General features: G+C 40.6%; 1 protein-coding gene across 2 annotated transcripts in view; it reads left to right on the top strand.

Moving 5' to 3' along the window:
- Positions 1 to 11,211, top strand: part of Aagab (alpha and gamma adaptin binding protein) — a 49,884-nt gene extending 38,673 nt beyond the window's left edge. Inside the window, exons 6-11 of one of the 2 annotated variants that reach the window (XM_076848656.1) lie at positions 1,656 to 1,738; positions 2,612 to 2,708; positions 7,799 to 7,903; positions 8,349 to 8,398; positions 9,050 to 9,141; positions 10,707 to 11,211. In XM_076848656.1, the coding sequence (XP_076704771.1) occupies positions 1,656 to 1,738; positions 2,612 to 2,708; positions 7,799 to 7,903; positions 8,349 to 8,398; positions 9,050 to 9,127 (413 nt within the window). In that variant the 3' untranslated portion in view covers positions 9,128 to 9,141; positions 10,707 to 11,211. Of the gene's footprint in view, positions 1 to 1,655; positions 1,739 to 2,611; positions 2,709 to 7,798; positions 7,904 to 8,348; positions 8,399 to 9,049 lie in introns of both variants that reach the window. The other variant, XM_076848655.2, reaches the window with a different exon arrangement.
- Positions 11,212 to 16,278: the final 5,067 nt, after the last annotated feature.

Genomic DNA, 16,278 nt, shown 5'->3' with positions numbered 1-16,278 from the left:
CAGCCAGAAGAAAGCTGGAGATGCTCTGAAACTGTCAGTGGAGGACAGTGGTCTGCTTCTTTCAGGCCTCTGAGCCTGGGAAGCCTTAATGCCCTGCCCTTGGATTGGGTGAGGAGAGGAAGGCGGGGGCTCTAAGAGTATACATGCACATGGGACCACACTACCACTTTTGAGGTTGAACAGCATGAAAAGCAGCTGGTAGCAATGTCTTTTTGTGCTATCGAGTCCTGGGTTGTCTGCCCAGCACAGGTACTAGCGACTGCCTAGGATGACAGATCTGGCTCAGAAATGCTGTAGGCTAACATCCAGCAGGCCACAGTTGGGTTCATCCTGGCTTAAAAGGCACATCCCACCCAGTGAATGGAAGAAGGAAGGGAACTGTGACCATTTCTCTTTGGATATCTGTGAGTGAGTATCTTGACATCAGGTTTCACCTGGGGAAATGATATAGGAAGTTTGTAGGTGGCTTAGAGGAAGAGAGAGGAGAGTGGGTTGAAGGAAGTGATGGAGTAGGAAAGGCAAGGTGGGAAGAAGTTGTGTTTTTAAGAGAGAAATTCTTTGACTTCATTTCTGTTAGACTGTTGGATTGTTCTACTTAAGGTGATGGTTTTCAAATTTCTTTGATCCCGAGTTTAACCTAGAATACTTGCTAAAAGTTGAGATTGCTTGACTTCTGTCCCATATGGTAACTTAGTGAGTCTCAGGTAGAGTCTCTGAATCCTGGGGTGGTTTTGATATGATTTCAGGTGATTCTGGGGAACCATACTGGATCAGGGCTAGAGGGTACATCTTTATCAGCTCTGGACATTCTACACCAGGTTTGTGTTTTGTTGTGATATGAGCATAAAGAGTGTGGGGAGCCTTAACTGCAGATGGCTAATTCATATCAAGATTACAGCTTTTTTCCAAAAAGTATGCATGTTCCTTTTTACTTGATAATAATACCTTGAGGTTGATTCTTTAAAAATATTTTTGATTGTTGAAAACACTGGAATATTAATTCATAGTAACTGTTTAAACAACAGTGCCATTAATCTTTGCAAATAGAATCACAGATTCACCTTTGTTGTAATGGCTCTACCATTATTTTGACCTAGACTAATATTCTGTGATTTTAAATTTATTTAGAAATGAGAGGGTATAGGTGTTAGTCAGCTTTGTGTCACTGTGACAAAAAAAAAAAAAAAAAAAAAAAACACACACACATAATAATTTAATTAATTTTTAAGGAGGAAAGGCTTATTTTGGCTCATGGTTGCAGTCCACAAGCCTCTGGCAAAACAGCACACGAAGGCGGAGCATGTAGTGGAGAAGGCCGTGTGTTCACCTCAAAGTGGCCAGGAAGCAAAAAGAGAGAAGGGCCCAGGATCCCAGTGTGCTCTTCAAAGACCTGTTCCCAGTGACTTCCCTTCCTCCACCTAGACCCAGCCTCCTTAAGGTTCCATCACCTCCCAGTAGGGCCAAGTCTTTAACAAATGGGCCTCAGTGGGAGATTTCAGATCCAAATGATAGCAGTATGATAATTGACTATAACTATTTTTTTATAGTTAGAACTTTAATAATGAGGACATAATCTCTGTTTGATCATCACAGTCTTTTTAACAACTATAACAAATATAAATTATAAATTTCAGTGATTGTATTTTTCTTTTCAGATAGAAACCAAGGTTTTAGCCTTCTCAACTCATTGGCTGCAACAAACCATAGCATTGGATCAGCAGAGACCTGTCACTCAGAGGTAAAGATGTTTTTGGATCTTTTCTCCTCTTTGGCCTTAATTTCTCCTTGTTATTATGAATCTTTACACATTCATTGTTTTTTTTTTCTTTTTTTTTAAGAGGTGATAGGATATTAAAAATAGATGCAAGGAGAATCTAAAGTAGCCCTATTGTGCCTGGTATCTGTTGTGAAAAGGGTAGTTCAGCCCCCGTGAAAGCAATCAGCACTTTCAAAATGTTGACAGTTGGGCTAGTGTGTGTGTGTGTGTGTGTGTGTGTGTGTGTGTGTGTGTTTGCTAGAATGTTTTTTATAATATGCTAGATTTCCTTGAGACGTAAACTTGCCTCTAGATCTTTAATTAGTAATTGAAACTGGTAGTTCTCTTAATACTTCATGCATACAAGGCCGTATACAAATCAGAGGAAAGGTCCCTGCCCTGAATGAGCTGATAATCCAGTTTCAACCCTCTGTCCTCAGGACTCTGGTCCAGATTTACCTTGGTTAACATGCTGAAACCAAGAGTAAATGATATGGTGCTATGCTGTCTTTCCAGGGGCCTTTTTCTTAGCCTCTGAGCTGTTTGCATTATGATGTGTAGGTTCTCAGATTTGAAATATAACGTGAATCTTAAATGATGCAAACGAAAACATGTTTTAATAGCTTGTAGCAAAATCATAGCACTTTCTAGTTTTTCCTTGAGGGAAAAATACTCCTGTGTTAGTGAATTTTCAGCCTTTTATGATTAATGTAATCTTACTCTTTCTTTCCTTGCCTCTAGCTTGTTACCACTTCTCTACAGTCAGCAAGGGAGTATGAAAGCATGAGCCTTTTTGGATTTATCTCTGAAATAGCGTGCTATTCAGTTGTTGCTTATGTGTATTTTCTTCAACAGCAGTCCCATTTGCCAGCAGCAGATAGGACAGAGTCCCTCCCAGGTCATCGGGATGGTGCATCTAACACAGCAGATGCCCAGGTGGATAGCAGTGTGGGTAAGTTCCTTCTTTGGCTAGCAAGAGATAGCTCTGTGGAACTTGGAATTGACATCTTGGCAGAAATCCTTGTAGGGGGAGGTGGGCGTTGATATTAAACATGCAAAAAGGAAGAAAATGGATGATGTACTCTAAATGAATGTAAGCCTGTGAATGTCAGAAGAAGGGGGAAGAATAAGTACATAAGAAATATGTGGGCACTGTTTCCTTTTTTATCAACTTAGCAGGATCTTGATTCATATTATCTCAGCTAAGACAGAACCAAAGTAGTAAAACTACAGTTTTTCGTGGTATTTAACAGTAAGTAGTCAGAATTAATGGTGACAAGAATAATATACAACTTTCTAAGCCCTTTCATATTCTTTTAAACTTCTTTTATATCCACTTTCTCATTTGGTAATGAAGTTTGGCAAAAAAAGTTGTTTTACGGAGATGAAGTTGAATCACTTGTCTAAGGACATCTAGCACCTGAAACTGAAACTGGATTCCAGTCTGCTTTCCAGAAGCCAGAAAGCCAGGGAGCTTAGTTGACAATAACTGTGGATGTTCTACTTATATTCCTGCTTTATCTTTATGCCACTGAGAGCTCATGTGCAGTAATAACTTTTAAAAACTATTTTAAAACTATAACTTTGAAAAACTGATTATAAGGTAATCCGTGTAAAAAACACAAGTAATTGGTTATAAAAACATATTAAGAAGAAAAAATTATGTATAATCTCTCTTTCTCTTCAGTTTATTCAACTTTGTCCTCTTAATTGAATCCTTCCTGCTAGCTTTTAAACCTGCTTAAGTTTCTAGCAGTAAGCTGTGATCCTACTGAATTGACATCACACACAGGTTGGGGGAGATGAGAAGGAACCTAAGTAACTTGGGAAACAGACCCTGAGGCTGAAAATAAAGAATGGAACACAAATACTAAACTTTCCTCAATGGATTTGTTTCTCACAGAAGTATAAGTTAGCAATTCTAAAAAGAAGAAAAAAGTGTGTTTGTGTGTGTGTATGTGAATGTGCACATACATATATATACACACACACATATATATGATAAAAAATAAAATATATTCTGTATAATGAGGGCTTGCTTTCTCACTTAGAAGAACTTATGAATAAAGAAAGGAGAAGGCTAGAATGAACCCTTTGGTATTAAACTGGAATCTATTGTATCAGTATGAACTCACGGTTTTTAAAAACATATACTTAAAGTCAGGACATTAGGAAAATAAAAATAGATATGTGTGTGCACATGTTAGTGTATATACATAAACTTCCTAGTCCTGTCCCCAAAAGTCTAGAAGCAGCAATATCCCAGTAGTGGTAGATGCACTTAGCACTTAACAGATCTTGGTTTCTAAATACCATTCTCCAGTAAAAGGAACTAGGGCTTCTTGAGAAGTGGTTGATTCCAGGGCTAGGGCAGGGAAAAAGCAGGATGTGCCAGGAGCATCTCGTGATGCCAGAAAGTAAAGAAATACTCAAAAAAGAATGGGGAGGGACTGGGGTTGTGGCTCCGTGGTAGAGCATTTGCCTAGCATGTGTGAGGCACTGGGTTCACTTCTCAGCACTGCATATAAATAAATAAAAATAAAGGTTCATCCATAACTTAAAAAAAAAAAAAAAAAGAATGGGGAGACATATTAAAAGGGAACAGGAGCCAACCTGAGAGAGCTTCCAGCTGGAACAGTTTGACCAGAAAAATAAGTTAGTATATTATTGGTCTATAATTTATAGAATAAAATAAGTATTCATGGGTGTATAGTAATATAAATAAATAAGTGGGAAAGAAAGACTCCTCCCCTTTATAGAAGAATTTCAATTAAAGAATTTGTAGGAGTGAGGAAAAAACAAAAACCACCTTTAGGCACATCCACAGTGACAGGTGTCAGGCAAGATCTGCTCGAATAGGTTAAAATTAGTGGATGAAAGTCTGAATAGAAGTAGTAGGATATTTACATAGTTTAGAAGTATCTCTCCCAAGATATTTATTACAAAAGAGAAAGTAGCAGCTGCAGACTGGACAAACATGGCAGATAGTGACCATTTCACCTACATGATGCAGGTGACCTTCACCAGTAATAAAATTCACTGACTTCAGATCTCTCTGCTAGGATGCATGGAGGAGGATACATCACTTCTTGCCAAAAATGTCATAAGATGAAATCAGATAAAGCATACTAAGAGACATTATACTAAATAATTGACCAATACTCTTCAAAGTATCAAGAGTCATAAAAGGCAACAAAAGATTGAGGAACAAACTAGAGAGAAATGATGAGATTTGACAGTTAAACTCTGTAGGATCCTGGAATAGAGGAAGGGTATGAATGGAAAAACTGATGAAGCCTGAATAAAATCAGTGATTTAGTCACCAGCATTGAATCAATATTAACTGCTCTGTATTTATACTTGTAACATGGATATATAAGAGGTTAGCACTTGAAGCTGGGTATAGTGGTACACGCCTATAATTCCAGCAGCTTGGGAGGCTGAGGCAGGAGGATCATGAGTTCAAAGCCAGCCTCAGCAAAAATGAGGTGCTAATCAACTCGGTGAGACCCTGTCTCTAAAGAAAATATAAAATAGGGCTTGAGATGTGGCTCAGAGGTTGAGTGCCCCTGAATTCAATCCCTGGTTAACCCCCCCCCCCCCCCCCGCAAAAAAAAAAAAAAAAAAGGAGGTTAGCACTTGGGTAAGGTGGCTGAATGGCTTGGGAACTCTATATATTATTTATTTTTTATTTTTTAGTATAGTTGGACACAATGCCTTTATTTTATTTATTATGTAGTGCTGAGGATCCAACCCATGGCCTTGCACGTGCTAGGCAAGCGCTCTACCCCTGAGCTACAACCCCAGCCCCCTATATACTATTTTTGCAACCTTTTTTTTTTTTGGACTGGGGATTGAACCCACAGGTGCTTTACCACTGAGCTATATCCCTAGCCCTTTTTGTTTACATACAGGGTCTTGCTAAATTGCCTAGGCTGGCCTTGAACTTGTGATCCTCTTGCCTCAGCCTCTCAAGTCACAGATATATACCACTGTGCCTGGCATTGACAACTTTTTTGTAAGATTAAAATAATTTCAAAGTTTAAAAAATAAAAGAAGACAAAACAAACTAACAAAATCAAAATTCTTCTTTAACTCCACATCTCCTTTCATACCTCTTTGTTAAACCTATTTTCAATCCTTACTTCCCATTACTTCTTTCTCTCTTTTTGTTTGTTCTTTTTAGTTCCCATTACTTCTAACTTTCAACTAGCTTTTGCCCTCACTAAACCACTAAAATATATCTGTGTGGAGGACACCAATGACCTTATGCCACTAAATCTAACAGATATTTAGGCTTCTTGGTGGCATTCAGTCTTAAAGACAGTTCCTCACTGAAACAGTATCTTGTCTTGATCCACTCACCATGGCATCTTTTGGTTTTCTTCTTACCCTGTTGTTCTTCCTCTTTCTTTGGTAGATTATCCTCCTTTACCCAGCCTTTAAATATTGCCTTCATCAATGTTCCACCTAAACTCTTCTTGCATATCTATTTTTAAGCACAAAGTGTATCTGTCTTTGTCCATGGATTACTTACCTTGTGTCCACAGGTAAATCACAATTTTTTATCTTCAACTTTATACCAGCTGCCTACATGACATGTCCATTGAACTAAAGCCAGCTTATCAACTAAAATGCATTTTTTTTATTTTTAATTTTAGTTGGACATAACTTTATTCATTTTTTTATGTGGTATTGAGAATCAAACCTAGGGCCTCACACATGCTAGGCAAGCATTCTACCACTGAGCCACAGCCCCAGCCCTAAAATGAATTTTTAACATCAAATTGTATGGCACTGTGGTAGATGCAAAGAATTCTAAGTTATCACCTTTGTCTTCAAGGAACTTGTAGTCTAAATATGTAGAGACAGGACTTATAGTGGTCAAGGCCATGAGCTTTGAAGCCCTACATAGCTGAGTTCAAATAATAGCTCTACTACTAGTAGTGAGATGACCTTGAGTAAATTATTGAACCTCTCTTGGCCTTAGTTTCCTCTTGTGTAAAATAGGAATAACAAGTCTTTCCTCATAGTGCTGTTCAAAAATGAAGTGGACTCATGTAAGTTAAAGCACTCGGTAGAGCAGGCACAAAGGGTCCTTCTGGTACCGCATAGTGTGTGTATCAGTAGTGGTGGGGAGGTGCTAGAATGCACAGTGGCATGTGCAGGTGCCGCAGCAGCTCTGTAACTGGTGTTATAAACAGATTTCTAGGAAGGAGACCAGGAACTGGGATGGTTAGGGAGACATTTGCAAGATTGTGGGCTGGGAGTGGAGAATGGGTCAAAATTCTGAGTAAAAGGGCTGGGGATGTGGCTCAAGCAGTAGCGCGCTCGCCTGGCATGCGTGCGGCCCAGGTTCGATCCTCAGTACCACATACAAACAAAGATGTTGTGTCCACCAAAAAAACTAAAAAATAAATATTTTTTAAAAATTCTGAATAAAAACAAACTTTGATTAAAAAAAAGTAATGTACTAAGATAGAAATAGTAGAGGATTTGTAGTAAGAAAATATGAATTTAAATCAGCTCTGCTTCTGAATAGCTAGCTGTAATTTAGCTGAGTTCACTTTTGAATATGGGTTTTATCATCTATAAGTTGTGAATGGTGATATCCTAATCAGCTTATATGGTGTCAGTAGATGTAAAAATACTTGTAAAGTTTGGCATTAATTTTAGTCCTTATTGTTGAATCATTGTGCCTTATTGGATGTGGTGTGGCCTTCAGAGTTGGAATCACCTACTTGTCAATTCACTTACCAGCTGTGACCTAAAGCAAGTCCTTCAACTCTCGAGCTTTGATTTTCTTATCTCTGAAATGGAAGTAGTATTCCTTACCTCATTACAGCATTGTAAGGATAAAAGAAGTTGCTGTTCACTTAGGGGCCCTCCTAGCAGCCAAGCAGGGTGAGGCACTCTGAATTGTAAAACTGGCACACAGTGCTACTCAGTCATTGTGACATTCATGAAGGCCAGCATTAATTGCCTTAGAATTCTGTGTGTTGACAACATATATAACTAACGTGTGACAAATCTTTATTTCAGATCCCATGTTAGATCTGGATATTCAAGAATTAGCCAGTCTTACTACTGGAGGAGGAGATTTGGAGAATTTTGAAAGATTATTTTCAAAGTTAAAGGAAATGAAAGGTAATCAACTCCATTGTGTCTAATATATTCCCATATTGATATTCATCTATTTTATATAATAGGATTTTATTTTGTAATTGCTGGATTGGATACTCAGCTATCTTCAGAAAGTTAACCACTGGGGCAACTCTGCCATTCTCCATTGATAAAATTCCCTGGGGAAAATTTTGCTATCTTTGTTCTTTTTCCTCTTAATTTTCCTTCTCCTTCTGCCCTGTTTCTTTCAGTGTATCTCATTAACATGGCATCTGTAAGATCCCCACCAATTTACTCACCTCATCCTATCTGGAAAATTTGGAAGACTTAAACATCCTAATACCTGTAACAGCTACACCATCAACATGTCTTTGAAACCCATCTCCCATCTTCTAGTGTTAGAACACCCATATACTCCAGATTCTCCTATGCTATTAGACAAATTTCTTAAGATATATTTTCCCCCTAGACAAGGCTGCGACGCTTCCTCACGAGCAAAGAAAATTGCATGCAGAAAAGGTGAGACAATCAGGTACTTATTGAGTATCTACAAAAGATCCAGTGCTTTATGATTATATCACACTTCTGTACTTCTGAGGGATCTCATAGTGAGCTTTTCATTGGATATTAACATAACTAGTTTAAAGTATTTATACAGTAGTAATACAGTTACTGAAGTCAGACTAAGATTTTTCAAATGTATGCTGAGTGACATGAACTGTATTGAGACTTGGAATGTTTGCCTTTCTAACAGTTGGGTTGGAAAACTCTTAGTTGTTTTGCTTTGTTATTACCAGTGCAGCACATGTCCCCTGCAGGAAACTTATGTTGGTGGTGGTATTTCTATATGAATTGTCATAGTTTATTTATCCAGCTCCTTTTTTGGACTTTTAGGCCAACAGTATACATTTTTTTGTTTCTATAAATAATAAAACTGTGCATATCCTTTGTATACACATTACCTTTACCTACTAGTCTGATTGTATCCTTAGCATAAATTCCTAGATGTGGAAGTCCCAGGTCAAAGGGTACTGCAGGATTTTGATATCTGTTGCCAGAGGGCTGGAAGGCAAAGTGTAGAACTTTAGGTTCCAGGCAGTTTAAGGCAAGACGTGAAATGAGCTGAAATTGAGCTGTTGCCTGAAACTTGTTGCGTGCATCTCTCCACAGGTGGCCAAAGCTTTCTGGATGGCAATTGGGGGAGACAGAGATGAAATTGAAGGCCTATCTTCTGATGAAGAACACTAAATTATCCCTACTAGGTTTGACTCACAAAGATGCTAGCTTTCTACCTGAGATACTTCCTGCTCAACCCAGTAATATTTTGCTACAATTCCTATTCTCGTGTTGGCCACCTGACTTGTTTTTAGTCCCTTTAATTTTAGTGTCTAATAGGAAGTTCAGGAGAATTCTTTTCTTCTTCAGTATGTGGGAAAGAGGAGTACAATAACAATAATGAGTGAGAATCTCTCAGATATACTTTTTTGTTCGAGGAATATCTGTGATTTGTCAAGTTTAAGAAGAAAACCGCTCAGCCTTTCCAAGCCAGACTTTTCTGTAGCATCCCCAGCATTTACTCTTCATTGCCAGAGATCAGGGGCATATGCCATCTTTAAACTCAAGGAGTTTACAGATCTGAGCTATGAAGCTTTTGGGAGGAGGAAAGTAGCATCTCCAGATTGGATTTGTGCTATGGAAGGGGGGTGTGGGCAAAGTCAGTGGCCCACAGGTGTGTCTCTAATTAAAAAGGTGCTCTGGGCATCTCATTTGAGGCACAGTGTCTGAGCTCACACTACAATGAATTTTAAAAAACAGTTTAGAGACTATAAGGAATGAGGTCTCATGAAGATAAAACAGACCCGCCACCAAGTTTTTGTGTGGAGTGGGGAGACAAGAGAGAGACTCTTGTGGAATTCATGTGTGGGCTATGGAAAGTATTCTCATGATGAGATTGTTGTGTTGGCATTATGAAGATACTTCTGTCTTACTCTTCTCCCTGCTACTTGAGATGCCAGGGCTGTGCCTTCACACTTTAAACCTTCAAAACAAGGAAGCATCCCCTTCTTCCTGTTTAAAAGACATCACTACCAAAGTAGCAACACCAGACGGTGGGTAAGGATGTGAAATATTAGGTCTTGCGTTCCTGAGCACCTTGTTTCACTCTCCAGCTTAATGGCTCCTCTGGGCCTTTTCAGGGTTACAGCCCTGAGAAAAAGCCCTGTTCTTTATCCTGACTCATTCAAACATGATTGATCACTGAAAGGAAAGTTTGAAAGAGAAAGTGGAAAATATAGCAAATAAAAATCCTTATTAAAAAAAAAAAATCCTTATAAGCATTGTAGAACCCCAAAGAGCTAGCACAAAGAATGAAATGCTGTAGGGGCCAGGCTAGAGCGACCATGGGGGAAACCTTGCAGTAACTGGAGAGTTCAATAAGAGGATCCAGGGAACAATGAAGGCTATCTTAGTAGCTTTTTTTTTTTTTTTTAACTATTCTGAAAGTCTTTTGAGTCAGTGGTTCACCACCATCCCATAAGTGGGACTGATATTTCCTTGCGGTGACTATGCTTCTTCAAGGTGATGTTTCTTTGAATTGATTGCATTAGCCATTTAGGATGAAGGGAAGTTGGCTTTGGGGTTGCCAAAAATGTGGAATATGTTTTCTTAAAACATGAAAGATTTTAGAAAATGTTAAGACACATTGGTGAGGGGAAAACAGACTAGAAAAAACTGTGAGCTTGATTTTGTGGATTAAACAAAGCCAGGTAATTAAAATGATCTATTTATAAAATGCTAATGTATGTTATTATGACTTGTTTTTCTGTAGGTGGTATGAGTGGGGAAAGCCTTCCATCCTTCATTGAGTTAGACATGGTGAAGAGTCTTAAGAGTTCATCAAGCTCATTATTTTGGAACCCACTGTGCCTGTGTATAATGTCTACTCATACTTTTAAGACCTCAGCTCTCTGGGATATTGGCCCCTTATAGAGAACACATGGGATAAAGGTGTCTAGTGGTATCTACTAATGGCTCATGTTCCGAAGAGTGATCATGAGCTAACAGTGCAGACACAACTGTAGTCTAGCTAAAATGACGTCTCTGCATACTACCACAAGTTATAGACTTCCAGCCAGGATTTCGGAGGAGATATTGGCCTTTTTTACCCCTAAATATTTTTCTATTTGTGTGTAACAGTGTTTAGCACATATACACCCTTAATTTTATTTGGAAGGTTTGGTTCATGTTTGGTGAATATGATCACAAAGTTTGAAGATCCGAGAGTGTTGGAACTAGGTAGAGACAAGAATAAACTTTTCTTTTCCCCAAGAAAATCATGTGTTATGTAATAATTTTAGCGTGATGAAGACATAAGATATTTTTATAATTTAAAAATATGCTACCCTGCCAGAGCATGAGAAGATTGACAGAACCAATTTGCTTGCTCTCTATTTATAGAACTTGGCCACATCTGATTCAGAGAAGCAACAGATTCAGGGAAGCTGGACTTAGATGGCTGAGTAATATGGGATGTGGTTCAAGGACCAACAGGCCGTTCTACAAATTACTTACAACATGTGAAATGTGATACATGGTTAATTTTATGTTCTCATTGTGAAGAGATGGGGATGAACATTTTTGCCATGGATCATTAGATTCCCTTAACCTTGGCCAATCTCTTTAACAATGGCCATTGAGAGAGCACATGAAGTGCCCCTTGCCCTGCTTTGGCCTGCCATGGAAAATGGTCTTAGGAGAATCACTGTCCAGGGTAAGATGAGAGGTCTGTGAACTATTCTGAGCTTAAATGTTTGCTGATGCAAAGCTATATTTAGCAAACATGTGTCTGGTGTGGTCAGGGGTTCTGATCCATTGAATGTTCTGATTGATGGAGACAGTTTCAATGAATGCTCTGATGAGTTAGATTTTTCCTTCACCTTTGCCCCATCTACAAAAGACAATTTAGCTATAGCATTATGTCATTATATACCAGTCAAATTAGAGGACTGTAGGTAGAGAACGTAAAAACAATCTAGTCAAGAGTACTAAACCTAGTAATGTCTTAGCACAAGCTTATTTTGAAAACAGTACCCTATTAACTTTTCCATAATTTGTATGTCTCATAAAATGCTGAACATGCGGGGCAGAATTCTAATGTTTGATTTAGATTCCACTTGGGATTAGCATGGTGATCCATCCTTGCACCTTTGGCATCTAAGATCTTGCAGAAAAGGTCTTCAGAATTCTCTTAAGTTTCATATTTTGACATTACCTGTGTCTGTTACTAACATTACAAGTCTCACTCTTCCTGTAGACTCTTTACTTGGAGTTAAGTTCTTCTAGTATTAGAAGCATCTTGCTTGATTATAAGTTGCTCTTCAGACTTGCAGGATGAAGAATTAACAAAAAAGGCAACAGCAATAGTTTGCATCTTTTCTCAGAGCATGACTGAGTCCCATTCCAGCTCCGTAGTGATTTACAGTTCTACTTTGTTTTCTTTTGGAAAAGTTTTGACTCAAAACCTGGCCCTAATGGGTATTACTGCATCTTTGGAACATGGGCTTGCGGGTAGAAGGAGAAAAGAAAAATTTTCTTCTAAAACCCTTCTGTGTTGATAGGCCAAACAGTCCTTCCTCACAGCTACAAATCTGGAAGTTAAAAGCAGGTCACATGAAGCTGTTCATGCTCAGTTTGCTAAGGAGGAAGCCTCCTTGCTCCTCTCTTATGGAAGAGGCGGCCAATCATTGCCTCTGCCCTTTATGTTATCAACCATTTGCCTTTAATGTTACCCAAAAAAAAAAAAAAAAAAAAATTGTGGGCTAAGTAAGGGCTGGGGCATGTACTTTATGGAAACAGCAGTGTAGTTTGGAAGACAGAAGACTCTTAATCTGAAGTTCAAGGTCATGGTCTGTACCAATTGTGCTTCCCCAGGAAATTCTCAAGAAGTCCATTAATGCCTGATGGATGACTAAACTACAGTTGGTACAGTTTGATGCCCTCAAACTTGTTCCTTCTACCCTGGTGAGGGCCGAAATTAGGATTCAGGGCCTAGCCAATGCTGTGAACCTTGCTTGCACCAGACTTGGAGTCAAGCATGAAAGAAGATACAGACCTTAGTAAAGGTGCAGTTCCTCTTATCCAGGAGGTCAGAGTCTAATTCAGTGGAGTAGGGTCAAGCAGGACAATATCACAAGGACACAACACCAAGCAGAAAGTAAAAAGTGCCATTTCCAGCCTTCGATGCTGAGGGAAGGAGAGCAGAGCACAGAGTGCACCTTCAAGCAGTGGTTCTCAAAAATTACCCCAGGTCAGGATCATCTACGGGGTCCCACCGCAGGGCTTCTGATTCAGTTGATCTGGGGTGGGGCCTGAGAACTTGCATTTCTGACACCTCAGGTGATACTGATGCTGCTGGTGCTGGGGCACACTTTGAAAACACTGATTTAGGGGAAATAATGCTTGAATTGAAAGGATACAAAAATTGGGGCAGGTAGATAAAGGGGAAGCAGCAAAATTCTTAAGTTTGGCATGAATAGAGAGATGGAAGGGGCATGTCCAAATAACCCAGGTAGTCCAATTAGTGAATTGTGGGAGTGTGCTGGAGAGGCCCCTGAAAGCCTGCCTTGAATGTTGTGTACCTGCTTGAGATGAGTGAGTAGCCAAATGTGTTTGAGCAGAGAAGGCATCCAACCATAATCCAGGAATATCCAGCACAGTTTTGTCACTATCTGCATAATTAATTAGCTGTGTTGAGGATTCTGAGGGTTAGACTGGACCTAGCATTGTGATTAGTGGTTTTTGCCATGGACAGAGATACAGAGAATGGTGGTAATTTTGTCACATAGTTGCTAACCTGGATCAGGGGGAGACAAAATTTGGCATAGCTATAATAAAAGGTAATCAGGAACTGTGTTTTGGTGATATTTCTATTATAATAGAATGGCACAGTAGAAACAGATGCATAAGATATTGTTAAGGTAGAATCTACTAAATAGGGTACTGGTTGATTCATTTGTTCAGTAACAATATTTGCTCCAAAGATGCTAGGACTACAGGAGTAAAATGTAAACCCTGTTCTCAAGAAACTCTCAGCTTAGACACAAATAACACAAGTGGAAAAGACTAAGATGATCAGTACTCGTGAGAGACTTCCTGGAGGAGATGTTTGAAAGGCATCACAAAGCGATAGTCCAAAGTTAGCAGGCTGGGCTGGTGGTGTTTATCAGAAACCCAAGGAGCAGGGGAGAGGGCTGGGAAGAGAGGTTGATGTTCCAGGCAGAGGAAAGAACATGAGCAGTTGTGGAGAGGAGGCGGAGACAGAAGAGCCATGATCGCTGGGCTGCAGGGATAAGGCGGGGAGTGATGAGAGCTACACAGGGACTGAGGAGGAAGGCCACACGTTCCATGGTCAGTTTGTGCTATGGACAGTGGTGTGAGGCAGGCATTTCTGGGGACAGAATTCTAATTTGGATATGAACTATCCCCCAAAGATCCATTTGTTAAAGTCTGGTCCCCATCTCATGATAATTGGGAGGTGGCACAGCCTTTAAGAGGTGGGGTGTAATGGAAGTTAGGTCCTTCATTGGGTGCCTACCCTTGAAGGGGATTTTGAGGTCTTGGCCCCTTCCTCTCTTTGCTTCGGGGCCACAGTGAGGTAAACAGCTCTTCATACCACATACTCCTGCCTGATGCCCTGAACCACCACAGGCCCAAAGCAACAAGACCAAGCAACCATGGGCTGAAAACCTCTGAAACGTGAGTCAAAATAAACCTTTTCCCTTATTAAGTTCATTGTCTTAGGTATTTTGTTACAGTAACAGAAAGCTAACACAGGCAGTGTGAATTTGTAAAAATGCAGACTGGAGGCGACTGGACCACTTAGGAAGCTGGTCCAATGGTCCAGGTGCTGAAGGACTTGCTGTAGAGCAGAGGAGAGCTCGGGGAGCAAGGCCAATTGGAGGTGGGAGCAAGGGAGCCAGAGACAACAGTGACTTCCTTCAGTACAGGCTAGGTGAATGGTCATGCCAAAAATGGGGGCAAAGTCTAGGGGACACAGATGGTTTTACAAGGGAAATGAATGTTTTGTGTTTGAGGTACATGTGTCACTTGTACATATCAGTAGCCAGCAGGTTATCTGACATGAGTCTGAAGCTTTGGATTGATGTTTGGTCTGTGAGTAGTGATGAGCAGTTTATGTGGCTTGAGATCATAGAGGCCAGTGAGCTCACTCAGGGACAAGTGTCAAGAGCACATACAGTGGTCTGGGAACACCAGATGAAGGAGGCAGCGGAGATGCTGGCCAAGAGAGTAGAGTTTAAGGGCCAAGGAGAACTGGGAAGTTTGGGGCAAGGCCTTTCCAGGGGAGGTTTGCTCAGCCAGTGCGGCCTTAGCAAGGAGCAAGGAAGCTGTGAGGACCCCGGAGGGGGAGGGCAGGCCTAAGAACCCGGAGGCAGGATGGAGGAGCTGGAGCGGGCCCTGAGGAAACTGGTTCTATTGGGAGGAGGGGGGATGTGTGTTTTGGATCCCATGTTGGAATTTATGATAGTATGGCTCAGCTGAAGGTGCCAATCTGAGAGAAATATACATTTCGTAAAACCTTGGGGAAGGCCTTTTAGGGGTCTGGAGGGTAGGATAATCCCAAGGCAGGCATTTGCTGCAGTTCACAGAGGACAAGTCTGCAAGCCCCTTGGTGCCCTTGCTGTGAAATGGCCTTCCTGGACTCTGGTAAGGTCCTAAGGTGGACTGCTGCAGAAGAGGTCACACTTGGGGATGATTCTGGCCCCATCTCTTCCTCTGCCCTCCAAATTCTGCTTATTCAAATTCATATTTAGACAAGGAAGAGAATTTGAAATCTCTTTTTCCTTGGGAGTTTAGAATTCAAAGTGCATTCTCATAGATGCTAACAGTCATTTGAGCAGAAAGCATGGCAACCCCGTTACTTGTGAATATGAAACTACCTGTGTGTCGATGGGAAGGGAAGTCTGGCAGCATTTAAGACACAGTGACAGTGCGGAAGAGGCAGAGTGGAAAGGACTAACAGAAGCGTGGGGTGCAGGGCTGGAGGCGATGGCTTCAGTCATGGCCAGGGGCCCTGCAGGTACCAGGGAAGTTAATCCAGATGCCACAGGGTCTCCTGCTGTCTCTCAAAAGACTGGCAGGCCCTAGTAATGCCCTCAGTGAGTGAATGAGGGCAGCTGGGATTATCTGAGGACCACCTGGCACATGGGTGGTCAAAGTACATCTGGGTTTGCAGACATTTCCCTCTGATTGCCCTGGATGCTGAGGCCCCCAGGACCTCAGTGGGCTCTGTGAAGTCTTCTCTTCACCCGGAGACAGCAGCAAGAATCAGACTGAGCTCCTGGCCTAGGAGCTTTTCAATGAAAAGTTTATTAGAAGGGCAC

The sequence above is a fragment of the Callospermophilus lateralis genome, chromosome 3 (assembly GCF_048772815.1).
Source record: "Callospermophilus lateralis isolate mCalLat2 chromosome 3, mCalLat2.hap1, whole genome shotgun sequence".
Taxonomy (NCBI): domain Eukaryota; kingdom Metazoa; phylum Chordata; class Mammalia; order Rodentia; family Sciuridae; genus Callospermophilus; species Callospermophilus lateralis.
This window is presented reverse-complemented; position numbering and strand designations above follow the sequence as displayed.